Source organism: Ranitomeya imitator, chromosome 1, assembly GCF_032444005.1.
Source record: "Ranitomeya imitator isolate aRanImi1 chromosome 1, aRanImi1.pri, whole genome shotgun sequence".
NCBI lineage: Eukaryota > Metazoa > Chordata > Amphibia > Anura > Dendrobatidae > Ranitomeya > Ranitomeya imitator.
Window position 1 is genome coordinate 4,367,012 of NC_091282.1, and position 18,989 is coordinate 4,386,000.

The 18,989-nt window shown below is 37.5% G+C and overlaps 2 protein-coding genes across 5 annotated transcripts in view; both read right to left on the reverse strand.

Moving 5' to 3' along the window:
* The window catches only part of RGP1 (RGP1 homolog, RAB6A GEF complex partner 1), a 391,618-nt gene that overhangs the window by 333,941 nt on the left and 38,688 nt on the right, over positions 1-18,989 (reverse strand). The gene's annotated exons all lie outside the window — the stretch shown is intronic.
* CREB3 (cAMP responsive element binding protein 3) overlaps positions 1-18,989 on the reverse strand; it is a 48,365-nt gene that overhangs the window by 23,806 nt on the left and 5,570 nt on the right. For all 4 annotated transcript variants that reach the window (XM_069745501.1, XM_069745511.1, XM_069745515.1 and 1 more), the window contains exons 4-6: positions 17,318-17,415; positions 17,155-17,235; positions 16,952-17,058 (exon numbers count right to left, since the gene is read on the reverse strand). In XM_069745501.1, coding sequence (XP_069601602.1) covers positions 16,952-17,058; positions 17,155-17,235; positions 17,318-17,415 — 286 coding nt within the window. The remainder of the gene's footprint in view (positions 1-16,951; positions 17,059-17,154; positions 17,236-17,317; positions 17,416-18,989) is intronic.

Below are 18,989 nucleotides of genomic sequence, written 5' to 3' on the forward strand. Positions count from 1 at the left end.
GAGAAGGGCGGCCATATTACTATATATATTACTGTATCACACTGAGGAGAAGGGCGGCCATATTACTATATCACACTGAGGAGAAGGGCGGCCATATTACTATATATATTACTATATCACACTGAAGAGAAGGGCGGCCATATTACTATATATATTACTATATCACACTGAGGAGAAGGGCGGCCATATTACTATATATATTACTATATCACACTGAGGAGAAGGGCGGCCATATTACTATATATATTACTATATCACACTGAGAAGAAGGGCGGCCATATTACCATATATATTACTATATCACACTGAGGAGAAGGGCGGCCTATTACTATATATATTACTATATCACACTGAGGAGAAGGGCGGCCATATTACTAAATCACAATGAGGAGAAGGGCGACCATATTACTATATATATTACTATATCACACTGAGGAGAAGGGCGGCCATATTACTATATATATTACTATATCACACTGAGGAGAAGGGAGGCCATATTACTATATATATTACTGTATCACACTGAGGAGAAGGGCGGCCATATTACTATATATATTACTGTATCACACTGAGGAGAAGGGCGACCATATTACTATATATATTACTATATCACACTGAGGAGAAGGGCGACCATATTACTATATATATTACTATATCACACTGAGGAGAAGGGCGGCCATATTACTATATATATTACTATATCACACTGAGGAGAACGGCGGCCATATTACTATATATATTACTGTATCACACTGAGAAGAAGGGCGGCCATATTATCATATATATTACTATATCACACTGAGGAGAAGGGCGGCCTATTACTATATATATTACTATATCACACTGAGGAGAAGGGCGGCCATATTACTATATATATTACTATATCACACTGAGGAGAAGGGCGGCCATATTACTATATATATTACTGTATCACACTGAGGAGAAGGGCGGCCATATTACTATATCACACTGAGGAGAAGGGCGGCCATATTACTATATATATTACTATATCACACTGAGGAGAAGGGCGGCCATATTACTATATATATTACTATATCACACTGAGGAGAAGGGCGGCCATATTACTATATATATTACTGTATCACACTGAGGAGAAGGGCGGCCATATTACTATATATATATTACTATATCACACTGAGGAGAAGGGAGGCCATATTACTATATATATATTACTATATCACACTGAGGAGAAGGGCGGCCATATTACCATATATATATTACTATATCACACTGAGGAGAAAAGCGGCCATATTACTATATATATATTACTATATCACACTGAGGAGAAGAGCGGCCATATTACTATATATATATATTACTACATCACACTGAGGAGAAGGGCGGCAATATTACTATATATATTACTATATCACACTGAGGAGAAGAGCGGCCATATTACTATATATATTACTATATCACACTAAGGAGAAGGGCGGCCATATTACTATATATATTACTGTATCACACAGAGGAGAAGGACGGCCATATTACTATATATATTACTATATCACACTGAGGAGAAGGGCGGCCATATTACTATATATATATATATTACTATATCACACTGAGGAGAAGGGCGGCCATATTACTATATATATTACTATATCACACTGAGGAGAAGAGCGGCCATATTACTATATATATTACTATATCACACTGAGGAGAAGGGCGACCATATTACTATATATATTACTGTATCACACTGAGGAGAAGGACGGCTATATTACTATATATATTACTATATCACACTGAGGAGAAGGGCGGCCATATTACTATATATATATTACTATATCACACTGAGGAGTAGGGCAGCCATATTACTATATATATTACTATATCACACTGAGGAGAAGAGCGGCCATATTACTATATATATTACTATATCACACTGAGGAGAAGGGCGACCATATTACTATATATATTACTGTATCACACTGAGGAGAAGGGCGGCCATATTACTATATATATTACTAAATCACACTGAGGAGAAGGGCGACCATATTACTATATATATTACTATATCACACTGAGGAGAAGGGCGGCCATATTACTATATATATATATTACTATATCACACTGAGGAGAAGAGCGGCCATATTACTAATATATATATATATATATATATATATTACTATATCACACTGAGGAGAAGGGCGGCCATATTACTATATATATATTACTATATCACACTGAGGAGAAGGGTGGCCATATTACTATATATATATTACTATATCACACTGAGGAGAAGGGCGGCCATATTACTATATATATATTACTGTATCACACTGAGGAGAAGGGCGGCCATATTACTATATATATATTACTATATCACACTGAGGAGAAGGGCGGCCATATTACTATATATATATATATATTACTATATCACACTGATGAGAAGGGCGGCCATATTACTATATATATATATATATTACTATAATCACACTGATGAGAATGGCGGCCATATTACTATATATATTACTATATCACACTGAGGAGAAGGGCGGCCATATTACTATATATATTACTATATCACACTGAGGAGAAGGGCGGCCACATTACTATATATATTACACTGAGGAGAAGGGCGGCCATATTACTATATATATTACTGTATCACACTGAGGAGAAGGTCGGCCATATTACTATATATATTTCTAAATCACACTGAGGAGAAGGGCGACCATATTACTATATATATTACTATATCACACTGAGGAGAAGGGCGGCCATATTACTATATATATTACTATATCACACTGAGGAGAAGGGCGGCCATATTACTATATATATTACTATATCACACTGAGGAGAAGGGCGGCCATATTACTATATATATATATATATATATATATATATATATATATTACACTGAGGAGAAGGGCGGCCATATTACTATATATATTACTAAATCAAACTGAGGAGAAGGGCGACCATATTACTATATATATATTACTATATCACACTGAGAAGGGAGGCCATATTACTATATATATTACTATGTCACACTGAGGAGAAGGGCGGCCATATTACCATATATATTACTATATCACACTGAGGAGAAGAGCGGCCATATTACTATATCACACTGAGGAGAAGAGCGGCCATATTACTATATCACACTGAGGAGAAGGGCGGCCATATTACCATATATATTACTATATCACACTGAGGAGAAGGGCGGCCATATTACTATATATATTACTATATCATACTGAGGAGAAGGGTGGCCATATTACTATATATATATTACTATATCACACTGAGGAGAAGGGCGGCCATATTACTATATATATATTACTACATCACACTGAGGAGAAGGGCGGCCATATTAATATATATATTACTATATCACACTGAGAAGAAGGGCGGCCATATTACCATATATATTACTATATCACACTGAGAAGAAGGGCAGCCATATTACCATATATATTACTATATCACACTGAGGAGAAGGGCGGCCTATTACTATATATATTACTATATCACACTGAGGAGAAGGGCGGCCATATTACTATATATATTACTAAATCATACTGAGGAGAAGGGCGGCCATATTACTATATATATTACTATATTACACTGAGGAGAAGGGCGGCCATATTACTATATATATTACTATATCACACTGAGGAGAAGGGCGGCCTATTACTATATATATTACTATATCACACTGAGGAGAAGGGCGGCCATATTACTATATATATTACTATATCACACTGAGGAGAAGGGCGGCCATATTACTATATATATTACTGTATCACACTGAGGAGAAGGGCGGCCATATTACTATATCACACTGAGGAGAAGGGCGGCCATATTACTATATCACACTGAAGAGAAGGGCGGCCATATTACTATATATATTACTATATCACACTGAGGAGAAGGGCAGCCATATTACTATATATATATTACTATATCACACTGAGGAGAAGGGCGGCCATATTACTATATATATTACTGTATCACACTGAGGAGAAGGGCGGCCATATTACTATATTACTATATCACACTGAGGAGAAGGGCGGCCATATTACTATATATATTACTATATCACACTGAGGAGAAGGGCGGCCATATTACTATATATATTACTATATCACACTGAGGAGAAGAGCGGCCATATTACTATATATATTACTATATCACACTGAGGAGAAGGGCGGCCATATTACTATATATATTACTATACCACACTGTGGAGAAGGGCGGCCATATTACTATATATATATTACTATATCACACTGAGGAGAAGGGCTACCATATTACTATATATATTACTATCACACTGAGGAGAAGGACGGCCATATTACTATATATATTACTATATCACACTAAGGAGAAGGGCGGCCATATTACTATATATATTACTATATCACACTGAGGAGAAGGGCGGCCATATTACTATATATATTACTATATCACACTGAGGAGAAGGGCGGCCATATTGCTATATATATATTACTATGTCACACTGAGGAGAAGGGCGGCCATATTACTATATATATTACTATATCACACTGAGGAGAAGAGCGGCCATATTACTATATATATTACTATATCACACTGAGGAGAAGGGCGGCCATATTACTATTTATATTACTGTATCACACTGAGGAGAAGAGCGGCCATATTACTATATATATTACTATATCACACTGAGGAGAAGGGCGGCCATATTACTATATATATTACTATATCACACTGAGGAGAAGGGCGGCCATATTACTATATATATATATATATATATATATATATATATATTACACTGAGGAGAAGGGCGGCCATATTACTATATATATTACTAAATCAAACTGAGGAGAAGGGCGACCATATTACTATATATATTACTAAATCACACTGAGGAGAAGGGCGACCATATTACTATATATATATTACTATATCACACTGAGGAGAAGGGCGGCCATATTACTATATATATTAGTATATCACACTGAGAAGGGAGGCCATATTACTATATATATTACTATGTCACACTGAGGAGAAGGGCGGCCATATTACTATATATATTACTATATCACACTGAGAAGGGAGGCCATATTACTATATATATATTACTATATCACACTGAGGAGAAGAGCGGCCATATTACTATATATATTACTATATCACACTGAGGAGAAGGGCGGCCATATTACTATATATATTACTATATCACACTGAGGAGAATGGCGGCCATATTACTATATATATATATATATATATATATATATATATATATATATATATATATATATATATATATATATATATATATATATATATATATTACACTGAGGAGAAGGGCGGCCATATTACTATATATATTACTAAATCAAACTGAGGAGAAGGGCGACCATATTACTATATATATTACTAAATCACACTGAGGAGAAGGGCGACCATATTACTATATATATTACTATATCACACTGAGGAGAAGAGCGGCCATATTACTATATATATTACTATATCACACTGAGGAGAAGGGCGGCCATATTACTATATATATTACTATATCACACTGAGAAGGGAGGCCATATTACTATATATATTACTATGTCACACTGAGGAGAAGGGCGGCCATATTACCATATATATTACTATATCACACTGAGGAGAAGAGCGGCCATATTACTATATCACACTGAGGAGAAGAGCGGCCATATTACTATATCACACTGAGGAGAAGGGCGGCCATATTACTATATATATTACTATATCATACTGAGGAGAAGGGTGGCCATATTACTATATATATATTACTATATCACACTGAGGAGAAGGGCGGCCATATTACTATATATATATTACTACATCACACTGAGGAGAAGGGCGGCCATATTAATATATATATTACTATATCACACTGAGGATAAGGGCGGCCATATTACCATATATATTACTATATCACACTGAGGAGAAGAGCGGCCTATTACTATATATATTACTATATCACACTGAGGAGAAGGGCGGCCATATTACTATATATATTACTAAATCACACTGAGGAGAAGGGCGGCCATATTACTATATATATTACTATATTACACTGAGGAGAAGGGCGGCCATATTACTATATATATTACTATATCACACTGAGGAGAAGGGCGGCCTATTACTATATATATTACTATATCACACTGAGGAGAAGGGCGGCCATATTACTATATATATTACTATATCACACTGAGGAGAAGGGCGGCCATATTACTATATATATTACTGTATCACACTGAGGAGAAGGGCGGCCATATTACTATATTACTATATCACACTGAGGAGAAGGGCGGCCATATTACTATATATATTACTATATCACACTGAAGAGAAGGGCGGCCATATTACTATATATATATTACTATATCACACTGAGGAGAAGGGCGGCAATATTACTATATATATTACTATATCACACTGAGGAGAAGGGCGGCCATATTACTATATATATTACTGTATCACACTGAGGAGAAGGGCGGCCATATTACTATATTACTATATCACACTGAGGAGAAGGGCGGCCATATTACTATATATATTACTATATCACACTGAGGAGAAGGGCGGCCATATTACTATATATAATACTATATCACACTGAGGAGAAGGGCGGCCATATTACTATATATATATATATATTACTATATCACACTGAGGAGAAGGGCGGCCATATTACTATATATATATTACTATAACACACTGAGGAGAAGGGCGGCCATATTACTATATATATTACTGTATCACACTGAGGAGAAGGGCGGCCATATTACTATATTACTATATCACACTGAGGAGAAGGGCGGCCATATTACTATATATATTACTATATCACACTGAGGAGAAGGGCGGCCATATTACTATATATATTACTTTATCACACTGAGGAGAAGAGCGGCCATATTACTATATATATTACTATATCACACTGAGGAGAAGGGCGGCCATATTACTATATATATTACTATACCACACTGTGGAGAAGGGCGGCCATATTACTATATATATATTACTATATCACACTGAGGAGAAGGGCTACCATATTACTATATATATTACTATCACACTGAGGAGAAGGACGGCCATATTACTATATATATTACTATATCACACTAAGGAGAAGGGCGGCCATATTACTATATATATTACTATATCACACTGAGGAGAAGGGCGGCCATATTACTATATATATTACTATATCACACTGAGGAGAAGGGCGGCCATATTACTATTTATATTACTGTATCACACTGAGGAGAAGAGCGGCCATATTACTATATATATTACTATATCACACTGAGGAGAAGGGCGGCCATATTACTATTTATATTACTGTATCACACTGAGGAGAAGAGCGGCCATATTACTATATATATTACTATATCACACTGAGGAGAAGGGCGGCCATATTACTATATATATTACTATATCACACTGAGGAGAAGGGCGGCCATATTACTATATATATATATATATATATATATATATATATATATATATATATATATATATATATATATATATATATATATATATATATATATATATATATATATATATTACACTGAGGAGAAGGGCGGCCATATTACTATATATATTACTAAATCAAACTGAGGAGAAGGGCGACCATATTACTATATATATTACTAAATCACACTGAGGAGAAGGGCGACCATATTACTATATATATATTACTATATCACACTGAGGAGAAGGGCGGCCATATTACTATATATATTAGTATATCACACTGAGAAGGGAGGCCATATTACTATATATATTACTATGTCACACTGAGGAGAAGGGCGGCCATATTACTATATATATTACTATATCACACTGAGAAGGGAGGCCATATTACTATATATATATTACTATATCACACTGAGGAGAAGAGCGGCCATATTACTATATATATTACTATATCACACTGAGGAGAAGGGCGGCCATATTACTATATATATTACTATATCACACTGAGGAGAAGAGCGGCCATATTACTATATATATTACTATATCACACTGAGGAGAAGGGCGGCCATATTACTATTTATATTACTGTATCACACTGAGGAGAAGAGCGGCCATATTACTATATATATTACTATATCACACTGAGGAGAAGGGCGGCCATATTACTATATATATTACTATATCACACTGAGGAGAAGGGCGGCCATATTACTATATATATATATATATATATATATATATATATATATATATATTACACTGAGGAGAATGGCGGCCATATTACTATATATATTACTAAATCAAACTGAGGAGAAGGGCGACCATATTACTATATATATTACTAAATCACACTGAGGAGAAGGGCGACCATATTACTATATATATATTACTATATCACACTGAGGAGAAGGGCGGCCATATTACTATATATATTAGTATATCACACTGAGAAGGGAGGCCATATTACTATATATATTACTATGTCACACTGAGGAGAAGGGCGGCCATATTACTATATATATTACTATATCACACTGAGAAGGGAGGCCATATTACTATATATATATTACTATATCACACTGAGGAGAAGAGCGGCCATATTACTATATATATTACTATATCACACTGAGGAGAAGGGCGGCCATATTACTATATATATTACTATATCACACTGAGGAGAAGGGCGGCCATATTACTATATATATATATATATATATATATATATATATATATATATATATATATATATATATATTACACTGAGGAGAAGGGCGGCCATATTACTATATATATTACTAAATCAAACTGAGGAGAAGGGCGACCATATTACTATATATATTACTAAATCACACTGAGGAGAAGGGCGACCATATTACTATATATATTACTATATCACACTGAGGAGAAGAGCGGCCATATTACTATATATATTACTATATCACACTGAGGAGAAGGGCGGCCATATTACTATATATATTACTATATCACACTGAGAAGGGAGGCCATATTACTATATATATTACTATGTCACACTGAGGAGAAGGGCGGCCATATTACCATATATATTACTATATCACACTGAGGAGAAGAGCGGCCATATTACTATATCACACTGAGGAGAAGAGCGGCCATATTACTATATCACACTGAGGAGAAGGGCGGCCATATTACTATATATATTACTATATCATACTGAGGAGAAGGGTGGCCATATTACTATATATATATTACTATATCACACTGAGGAGAAGGGCGGCCATATTACTATATATATATTACTACATCACACTGAGGAGAAGGGCGGCCATATTAATATATATATTACTATATCACACTGAGGATAAGGGCGGCCATATTACCATATATATTACTATATCACACTGAGGAGAAGAGCGGCCTATTACTATATATATTACTATATCACACTGAGGAGAAGGGCGGCCATATTACTATATATATTACTAAATCACACTGAGGAGAAGGGCGGCCATATTACTATATATATTACTATATTACACTGAGGAGAAGGGCGGCCATATTACTATATATATTACTATATCACACTGAGGAGAAGGGCGGCCTATTACTATATATATTACTATATCACACTGAGGAGAAGGGCGGCCATATTACTATATATATTACTATATCACACTGAGGAGAAGGGCGGCCATATTACTATATATATTACTGTATCACACTGAGGAGAAGGGCGGCCATATTACTATATTACTATATCACACTGAGGAGAAGGGCGGCCATATTACTATATATATTACTATATCACACTGAAGAGAAGGGCGGCCATATTACTATATATATATTACTATATCACACTGAGGAGAAGGGCAGCCATATTACTATATATATATTACTATATCACACTGAGGAGAAGGGCGGCCATATTACTATATATATTACTGTATCACACTGAGGAGAAGGGTGGCCATATTACTATATTACTATATCACACTGAGGAGAAGGGCGGCCATATTACTATATATATTACTATATCACACTGAGGAGAAGGGCGGCCATATTACTATATATATTACTATATCACACTGAGGAGAAGAGCGGCCATATTACTATATATATTACTATATCACACTGAGGAGAAGGGCGGCCATATTACTATATATATTACTATACCACACTGTGGAGAAGGGCGGCCATATTACTATATATATATATTACTATATCACACTGAGGAGAAGGGCGGCCATATTACTATATATATTACTATATCACACTGAGGAGAAGAGCGGCCATATTACTATATATATATTACTATATCACACTGAGGAGAAGGGCTACCATATTACAATATATATTACTATCACACTGAGGAGAAGGGCGGCCATATTACTATATATATTACTATATCACACTGAGGAGAAGGGCGGCCATATTACTATATATATTACTATATCACACTGAGGAGAAGGGCGGCCATATTGCTATATATATTACTATGTCACACTGAGGAGAAGGGCGGCCATATTACTATATATATTACTATATCACACTGAGGAGAAGAGCGGCCATATTACTATATATATTACTATATCACACTGAGGAGAAGGGCGGCCATATTACTATATCACACTGAAGAGAAGGGCGGCCATATTACTATATATATTACTATATCACACTGAGAAGGGAGGCCATATTACTATATATATTACTATGTCACACTGAGGAGAAGGGCGGCCATATTACTATATATATTACTATATCACACTGAGAAGGGAGGCCATATTACTATATATATATATTACTATATCACACTGAGGAGAAGAGCGGCCATATTACTATATATATTACTATATCACACTGAGGAGAAGGGCGGCCATATTACTATATATATTACTATATCACACTGAGGAGAAGGGCGGCCATATTACTATATATATATATTACTATACCACACTGAGGAGAAGGGCGGCCATATTACTATATATATTACTATATCACACTGAGGAGAAGAGCGGCCATATTACTATATATATTACTATGTCACGCTGAGAAGGGCGGCCATATTACTATATATATTACTATATCACACTGAGGAGAAGGGCGGCCATATTACTATATATATTACTATATCACACTGAGGAGAAGGGCGGCCATATTACTATATATATATTACTATATCACACTGAGGAGAAGGGCGGCCATATTACTATATATATATTACTATACAACACTGAGGAGAAGGGCGGCCATATTACTATATATATTACTATATCACACTGAGGAGAAGGGCGGCCATATTACTATATCACACCGAGGAGAAGGGCCATATTACTATATATTACTATATCACACTGAGGAGAAGGGCGGCCATATTACTATATATATTACTATGTCACGCTGAGAAGGGCGGCCATATTACTATATATATTACTATATCACACTGAGGAGAAGGGCGGCCATATTACTATATATATTACTATATCACACTGAGGAGAAGGGCGGCCATATTACTATATATATATATTACTATATCACACTGAGGAGAAGGGCAGCCATATTACTATATATTACTATATCACACTGAGGAGAATGGCGGCCATATTACTATATATATTACTATAACACACTGAGGAGAAGGGCGGCCATATTTCTATATATATTACTATATCACACTGAGGAGAAGGACGGCCATATTACTATATATATTACTATATCACACTGAGGAGAATTGCGGCCATATTACTATATATATTACTATATCACACTGAAGAGAAGGGCGGCCATATTACTATATATATTACTATAACACACTGAGGAGAAGGGCGGCCATATTACTATATATTTTACTATATCACACTGAGGAGAAGGGCGGCCATATTACTATATATAATACTATATCACACTGAGGAGAAGGGCGGCCATATTACTATATATATATATATATATTACTATATCACACTGAGGAGAAGGGCGGCCATATTACTATATATATATTACTATAACACACTGAGGAGAAGGGCGGCCATATTACTATATATATTACTATAACACACTGAGGAGAAGGGCGGCCATATTACTATATATATTACTATAACACACTGAGGAGAAGGGCAGCCATATTACTATATATATTACTATACCACACTGAGGAGAAAGGCGGTCATATTACTATATATATATTACTATATCACACTGAGGAGAAGGGCGGCCATATTACTATATATTACTATATCACACTGAGGAGAATGGCGGCCATATTACTATATATATTACTATAACACACTGAGGAGAAGGGCGGCCATATTTCTATATATATATTACTATATCACACTGAGGAGAAGGACGGCCATATTACTATATATATTACTATATCACACTGAGGAGAATGGCGGCCACATTACTATATATATTACTATATCACACTGAGGAGAATGGCGGCCATATTACTATATATATTACTATAACACACTGAGGAGAAGGGCGGCCATATTTCTATATATATTACTATATCACACTGAGGAGAAGGACGGCCATATTACTATATATATTACTATATCACACTAAGGAGAAGGGCGGCCATATTACTATATATATTACTATATCACACTGAGGAGAAGGGCGGCCATATTACTATATATATTACTATATCACACTGAGGAGAAGGGCGGCCATATTGCTATATATATTACTATGTCACACTGAGGAGAAGGGCGGCCATATTACTATATATATATTACTATATCACACTGAGGAGAAGAGCGGCCATATTACTATATATATTACTATATCACACTGAGGAGAAGGGCGGCCATATTACTATTTATATTACTGTATCACACTGAAGAGAAGGGCGGCCATATTACTATATATATTACTATATCACACTGAGAAGGGAGGCCATATTACTATATATATTACTATGTCACACTGAGGAGAAGGGCGGCCATATTACTATATATATTACTATATCACACTGAGAAGGGAGGCCATATTACTATATATATATATTACTATATCACACTGAGGAGAAGGGCGGCCATATTACTATATATATTACTATATCACACTGAGGAGTAGAGCAGCCATATTACTATATATATTACTATATCACACTGAGGAGAAGGGCGGCCATATTACTATATATATTACTATATCACACTGAGGGGAAGGGCGGCCATATTACTATATATATTACTATATCACACTGAGAAGGGCGGCCATATTACTATATCACACTGAGGAGAAGGGCGGCCATATTACTATATATATTACTATATCACACTGAGGAGAATGGCGGCCATATTACTATATATATATTACTATATCACACTGAGGAGAAGGGCGGCCATATTACTATATATATATTACTATATCACACTGAGGAGAAGGGCGGCCATATTACTATATATATTACTATATTACACTGAGGAGAAGGGCGGCCTATTACTATATATATTATTATATCACACTGAGGAGAAGGGCGGCCATATTACTATATATATTACTATATCACACTGAGGAGAAGGGGGCCATATTACTATATCACACCGAGGAGAAGGGCGGCCATATTACTATATATATTACTATATCACACTGAGGAGAAGGGCGGCCATATTACTATATCACACTGAGGAGAAGGGCGGCCATATTACTATATATATATATATATTACTGTATCATACTGAGGAGAAGGGCGGCCATATTACTATATATATTACTATATAACACTGAGGAAAAGGGCGGCCATATTGCTATATATATTACTATAACACACTGAGGAGAAGGGCGGCCATATTTCTATATATATTACTATATCACACTGAGGAGAAGGACGGCCATATTACTATATATATTACTATATCACACTGAGGAGAAGGGCGGCCATATTACTACATATATATATATATTACTATATCACACTGAGGAGAATGGCGGCCACATTACTATATATATTACACTGAGGAGAATGGCGGCCATATTACTATATATATTACTATAACACACTGAGGAGAAGGGCGGCCATATTTCTATATATATTACTATATCACACTGAGGAGAAGGACGGCCATATTACTATATATATTACTATATCACACTAAGGAGAAGGGCGGCCATATTACTATATATATTACTATATCACACTGAGGAGAAGGGCGGCCATATTACTATATATATTACTATATCACACTGAGGAGAAGGGCGGCCATATTGCTATGTATATTACTATGTCACACTGAGGAGAAGGGCGGCCATATTACTATATATATATTACTATATCACACTGAGGAGAAGAGCGGCCATATTACTATATATATTACTATATCACACTGAGGAGAAGGGCGGCCATATTACTATTTATATTACTGTATCACACTGAAGAGAAGGGCGGCCATATTACTATATATATTACTATATCACACTGAGAAGGGAGGCCATATTACTATATATATTACTATGTCACACTGAGGAGAAGGGCGGCCATATTACTATATATATTACTATATCACACTGAGAAGGGAGGCCATATTACTATATATATATATTACTATATCACACTGAGGAGAAGGGCGGCCATATTACTATATATATTACTATATCACACTGAGGAGAAGAGCAGCCATATTACTATATATATTACTATATCACACTGAGGAGAAGGGCGGCCATATTACTATATATATTACTATATCACACTGAGGGGAAGGGCGGCCATATTACTATATATATTACTATATCACACTGAGAAGGGCGGCCATATTACTATATCACACTGAGGAGAAGGGCGGCCATATTACTATATATATTACTATATCACACTGAGGAGAAGGGCGGCCATATTACTATATATATATTACTATATCACACTGAGGAGAAGGGCGGCCATATTACTATATATATATTACTATATCACACTGAGGAGAAGGGCGGCCATATTACTATATATATTACTATATTACACTGAGGAGAAGGGCGGCCTATTACTATATATATTATTATATCACACTGAGGAGAAGGGCGGCCATATTACTATATATATTACTATATCACACTGAGGAGAAGGGGGCCATATTACTATATCACACCGAGGAGAAGGGCGGCCATATTACTATATATATTACTATATCACACTGAGGAGAAGGGCGGCCATATTACTATATCACACTGAGGAGAAGGGCGGCCATATTACTATATATATATATATATATATATATATATATATATATATATATATATATATATATATATATATATATTACTGTATCATACTGAGGAGAAGGGCGGCCATATTACTATATATATTACTATATAACACTGAGGAAAAGGGCGGCCATATTGCTATATTACTATAACACACTGAGGAGAAGGGCGGCCATATTTCTATATATATTACTATATCACACTGAGGAGAAGGACGGCCATATTACTATATATATTACTATATCACACTGAGGAGAAGGGCGGCCATATTACTACATATATATATATATTACTATATCACACTGAGGAGAAGGACGGCCATATTACTATATATATTACTATATCACACTGAGGAGAAGGGCGGCCATATTACTATATATATATTACTATATCACACTGAGGAGAAGGGCGGCCATATTACTATATATATTACTATAACACACTGAGGAGAAGGGCGGCCATATTACTATACATATTACTATAACACACTGAGGAGAAGGGCGGCCATATTACTATATATATATTACTATATGACACTGAGGAGAAGGGTGGCCATATTACTATATATATTACTATAACACACTGAGGAGAAGGGCGGCCATATTACTATATATATTACTATAACACACTGAGGAGAAGGGCGGCCATATTACTATATATATTACTATATCACACTGAGGATGCAGTTTTTCAAAGCATTCCGCTGCCCATTCTGAAGTCCGGGGAGGAGGGGGCGGAGTTTCGGCCACGCGTGCACGGTAGAAAATGGCGGACGCGACCGACAAAAAAAGTTCACTTGAACTTTTTTGTGACAACGGTCCGCCAAAACACGACGGATCCATTGCACGACGGACGCGACGTGTGGACATCAGTCGCTAATACAAGTCTATGGGCAAAAAATGCATCCTGCGAGCACATTTGCAGGATCCGTTTTTTTGCCCAAAACAACGGATTGCGACGGATGCCAAACGACGGAAGTGTGAAAGAGGCGGTATGTGTGAAAAAAAAACAGGCACTGCTCATCACCTGCCCAATATAATCCCAACAGTGAAACATGGTGGTGGCAGCATCATGCTATCGGGGTGTTTTTCAGCAGCAGGGACAGGACGACTGGTTGTTATTGAAGGAAACATGAATGCGGCCAAGTACAGAGATATCCTGGATGAAAACCTCTTCCAGAGTGCTCTGGACCTCAGACTTGGCCGAAGGTTCACGATCCAACAAGACAATGACACTAAGCACACAGCTAAAATAACAAAGGAGCGGCTTCAGAACAACTCTGTGACCATTCTTGACCGGCCCAGCCAGAGTCCTGACCTAAACCCAATGAGCATCTCTGGAGAGACCTGAAAATGGCGTCCACCAACGTTCATCATCCAACCTGACGGAACTGGAGAGGATCTGCAAGGAAGAATGGCCGAGGATCCCCAAATCCAGGTGTGAAAAACTTGTTGCATCATTCCCAAGACGACTCATGGCTGTACTAGCTCAAAAGGTGCTTCTACTCAATACTGAGCAAAGGGGCTGAAGACTTATGACCATGGGATATTTCAGTTTTTCTTTTTTAATAAATTTGCAAAAATGTCTACATTTCTGTTTTTTTTCAGTCAAGATGGAGTGCAGAGTGTACATTACTGAGAATGTACTGCAAATTAAACCAAATAGCTGCAATGAAGCAAAGAGTGAAAAATGTAAAGGGGTCTGAATACTTTCCGAACCCACTGTATACACAGGTAACCCTATAGCGTAGAGGATTCTACAGTATATTATAAACACTGACCTGTTCTCCAGCCCGTCCACATATTCCTTCTTCTTCTTCCTGCTCTCCTGTGCCGAGCGCTTGTTCCGGATCTTTCTACGCACACGTTTCAGAGCACGCTCCTCCGCCTAGCCAACCAATGACAATCATTTCCTGCCTCACATCACCAGGGCTGATATCATCTGACTACACATGGAGCAGTCAGATATTACAGCCATCATTACCTTGGTGAGGGGCAGATGCTGCGGTAATGAGACTCCTTCCTTCCCCAGCAGCCGAGATTCCTCCTCCGTCAGCTGCAGAACCTGTCAAACAGAGCAGGACGTAGCACCTACAGGACACAGCATGCAGAGGATATCTGGCCGCGAGCTGCTGACCATAGCTCACCTGATCCGTCTGGTACTGGTCCTCATCCTCTTCCTCCTCCTCCATATAAAGACTAACCGGGTCCATCAGTTCGAAATGCGACTGCTCCACACACACATCTGCAGGAGACAAATAGGGCAACATAGCATCAAGACGAGACAGCAGGAACACTGTACAACAAAACACTGCAAAGCCAAGATGGGATATGAAGAGATGAGAAGAACATATGAGGGAAGGATATCAGGAGATGACAGGTCAGATATCAGGAGATGGTGAGAACTTCTGAGGGAAGGAGATCAGGAGAGGACAGGTCAGATCAGGAGATGGTGAGAACGTCTGAGGAAAGGAGATCAGGAGAGGACAGGTCAGATCAGGAGATGGCGAGAACTTCTGAGGGAAGGAGATCAGGAGAGGACAGGTCAGATATCAGGCGATGGTGAGAACATCTGAGGAAAAGATTAGGAGAACACAGATCAGATATCAGCAGATGGTGAGAACTTCTGTGGGAAGGATATCTGGAGATGGTGAGAACTTCTGAGGGAAGGATATGAGGAGAGGACAGGTCAGATATCAACAGATGGTGAGAACTTCTGAGGGAAGGATATGAGGAGAGGACAGGTCAGATATCAGCAGATGGTGAGAACTTCTGAGGGAAGGATATGAGGAGAGGACAGGTCAGATATCAGCAGATGGTGAGAACTTCTGAGGGAAGGATATCAGGAGAGGACAGATCAGATATCAGCAGATGGTGAGAACTTCTGAGGGAAGGATATCAGGAGAGGACAAAACAGATATCAGCAGATGGTGAGAACTTCTGAGGGAAGGATATCAGGAGAGGACAGATCAGATATCAGCAGATGGTGAGAACTTCTGAGGGAAGGAGATCAGGAGAGGACAGGTCAGATATCAGCATATGGTGAGAACTTCTGAGGGAAGGAGATCAGGAGAGGACAGGTCAGATATCAGCATATGGTGGAAACTTCTGAGGGAAGGATATCAGGAGAGGACAGATCAGATATCAGCAGATGGTGAGAACTTCTGAGGGAAAGATATCAGGAGAGGGCAAGTCAGATATCAGCATATGGTGAGAACTTCTGAAGGAAGGAGATCAGGAGAGGACAGGTCAGATATCAGCAGATGGTGAGAACTTCTGAGGGAAGGATGTCGGGAGAGGACAGATCAGATATCAGCAGATGGTGAGAACTTCTGAGGGAAAGATATCAAGAGAGGGCAGGTCAGATATCAGCAGATGGTGAGAACTTCTGAGGGAAGGAGATCAGGAGAGGACAGGTCAGATATCAGCATATGGTGAGAACTTCTGAGGGAAGGATATGAGGAGAGGACAGGTCAGATATCAGCAGATGGTGAGAACTTCTGAGGGAAGGATATGAGGAGAGGACAGGTCAGATATCAGCAGATGGTGAGAACTTCTGAGGGAAGGATATCAGGAGAGGACAGGTCAGATATCAGCAGATGGTGAGAACTTCTGAGGGAAGGATATCAGGAGAGGACAGATCAGATATGATCAGATATCAGCAGATGGTGAGAACTTCTGAGGGAAGGATATCAGGAGAGGACAGGACAGATATCAAGAGGTGAATCTGACAGCAGGGAGTCATGGATAGCAAAAGAAAAATGGGTAAGTGGAGGCCATATGGTGGGAGGTTACAGATGGAACCAGAAGACTCCATAT